This window comes from Erinaceus europaeus, chromosome 16 (genome assembly GCF_950295315.1).
Source record: "Erinaceus europaeus chromosome 16, mEriEur2.1, whole genome shotgun sequence".
NCBI classification, from domain to species: Eukaryota; Metazoa; Chordata; class Mammalia; order Eulipotyphla; family Erinaceidae; genus Erinaceus; species Erinaceus europaeus.
In genome coordinates this window covers 16,115,523-16,118,047 of record NC_080177.1, presented here as the reverse complement: position 1 = coordinate 16,118,047, position 2,525 = coordinate 16,115,523, and the positions used below count along the sequence as shown (strand labels likewise).

At 42.2% G+C, this 2,525-nt stretch overlaps 1 protein-coding gene across 1 annotated transcript; it reads left to right on the top strand.

Moving 5' to 3' along the window:
• The first annotated feature begins 1,374 nt into the window (after positions 1-1,374).
• LOC103108389 (large ribosomal subunit protein uL23-like) lies at positions 1,375-1,894 on the top strand. The gene has a single exon (XM_060174130.1). The coding sequence runs from the start codon at positions 1,379-1,381 to the stop codon at positions 1,853-1,855; it is 477 nt and encodes a 158-aa protein (XP_060030113.1). The 5' UTR covers positions 1,375-1,378; the 3' UTR covers positions 1,856-1,894.
• The last annotated feature ends 631 nt before the right edge of the window (positions 1,895-2,525 follow it).

Sequence of the window (2,525 nt, the reverse complement as noted above, 5' to 3'; positions counted from 1 at the left end):
AGAGATGACTGGTAACAATGGAGAGAGGGATTTATTTGAGGTCTAGGCCCATCGTGTCTGTTTGGGAATCTCAGGACTCCCAAAATAGGGCCCCAGCTGATGGGGTGGCCTGATAGTGACTAAAGAGTCATCATTAAAGTAAGCCAGTATCTTGCCCTTATTCAGCTTTTGCAGAACTTTATACTGACTCACTGCAGACTATTGTGTCCTTTTGCTTTCAGGTATATATTTTGCCCTAATTTATGGATACATATGAACATATGCTCTATCACATGGGACCTGGTCTATATCTAGGTTTGGGGACTTTGTTAGGAAGTGAATCTCCTGGAATGGAATTTGAGAATACTATGAAAGGAAAGGTCTCACCTGAGTGATGAGAGTGAAGGGTTGTCATTCCACACCTGAAGTCTCTGGACACAGTCTGAAGTGAAGCATGCTGAGGTGGTACTCATTGCGTTGATTAGGCTGGGATCAGTGGATGGAATATCATTTGGTTTGAATTGAGAGAAGCATGCAGGGAAGTGAGCCCCACCCTAGAGGCTCCTGGACTGGGGGGAAATACAGGTTTTAAAGTGGAAGCAGGAGGATCCTGCTGTCTTAGGGTTTAAGAAGACAATAGATAGTTATTACTATAATCAAATTATTTGGCAGTTGGGTTAACTTTGAAATATCCCTGTTAGGATTTGCTGTATCATACACAACATCACCATAATTTATGTCCTTTGACATTATTTGCATATAGCTGTGCCACTGGTTGCTTTTGTTCTCCCTGGTCTAGGCTTTTGAGAGAGTCAACATATTAAAGACTCAGCCTATGTATTAAAAAGACTCAGTCTGTGCTCTAAAAAGTTTGATACATTCAATCAATTTTCCCCTCTCATATTAATTTAATAGTGATTTATATGACTACAAATTGATAGGAGTGTACATAGACACCATTCCCACTACCAAACGACAGTGTCCCACCCCCCAACCCCTACTCCACTCTGTGAAGCTGAACATCCACCCTCACCCTCAACCCAGGGTTTTTACTTTGGTGCCCTACTCCAAAGTTTTCTTTTTTTTAATGCATCTTTCTAAATTCCTTTTTGGCTATATATATTTGCATGTTAATTGATTTTGAGTTAGACTGCTATCTTCAGTTTACTACTTGTTTTCTTTTTAAAGATTTGTGTATTCATGAGAGAGAGAAAGGGAGACAAAGAGAAACTCAGAGCTTCATGCTACCATACATGGTGCTGGAGACGGGAATCGGGAGACCTTACACATGCCAAGTCTTGTGCTCTGCCATTTAGTTGACCTACTGGCCAAAGTATTTTGTTATTTTAAACAAACACATTTTCAGTGCATCTTTAAAATAAACACACATCGTTTTTCTATGAAGATGGCGCCGAAAGCAAAGAAGGAAGCCCCTGCCCCTCCCAAAGCTGAAGCCAAAGCCAAAGCTTTGAAGGCCAAGAAAGCAGTGCTGAAAGGCGTCCACAGTCATAAGAAAAAGAAGATCCGCACATCACCTACCTTCCGTCGGCCCAAGACACTGTGGCTCCGAAGAGAGTCCAAGTATCCTCAGAAGAGCGCCCCCAGGAGAAACAAGCTTGACCACTGTGCCATCATTAAGTTCCCCCTGACCACGGAGTCGGCCATGAAGAAGATAGAAGACAATAACACACTTGTTTTCATTGTGGATGTCAAGGCCAAAAAGCACCATATAAAACAGGCTGTAAAGAAACTCTATGACATTGATGTGGCCAAGGTCAACACCCTGATCAGACCTGATGGAGAGAAGAAGGCATATGTTCGATTGGCTCCTGACTACGATGCCTTGGATGTTGCCAACAAAATTGGGATCATCTAGACTGAGTCCAGCTGCCTAATTCTAAATATAACTTTTCACTGTAAAAATAATAATAATAATAATAAAATAAAATAAACACACATCAAGAATTCAATTGTTTCTACCTCTGTGCAGGTGAGTTGCATGGGGAAATGAAAATAATAGCTTGGAAAGTCTTGGAAGTCAGAAAGATCTATTCAGGGGACAGTCTTAACTTGGCAATCTGAAGAGTTCATCACCAAATCAAGTTAAAGGTAAGTTTTGATCTGATTCCAGTTCTGTGATCTGTTGTAGGAATATATTAGGCAGCATCCATCAGACTGACTGGACTGTGAATATTCCTGTCACTAAACCTGAGATGCCTTTTTTGTTTTTTGTTTTGCCTTCAGGGTTATTGCTGGGGCTCAGTGCCTGCACCATGAATCCACAGCTACTGGAGGCCATTTTATTTCCCCTTTTGTTGTCCTTGTGTTATTATTTTTGTCGTTGATGTCGTTCACTATTGGATAGGACAGACAAAAATGGAGAGAGGAGGGGAAGACAGAGGGAGAAAGATAGACACCTACAGACCTGCTTCACCACCTGTGAAGTGAGCCGGGGGCTCAAACCGGGATCCTTACGCTGGTCCTTGCGCTTTACGCCACATGCACTTAACCCACTGCCCTACCGCCTGACTCCCTTGAGATGTCTT

What these genes read in the sequence shown, in the direction of transcription:
- LOC103108389 (XM_060174130.1), top strand. Translation starts at nt 1,379, where the DNA reads ATGAAGATGGCGCCGAAAGCAAAGAAGGAAGCCCCTGCCCCTCCCAAA.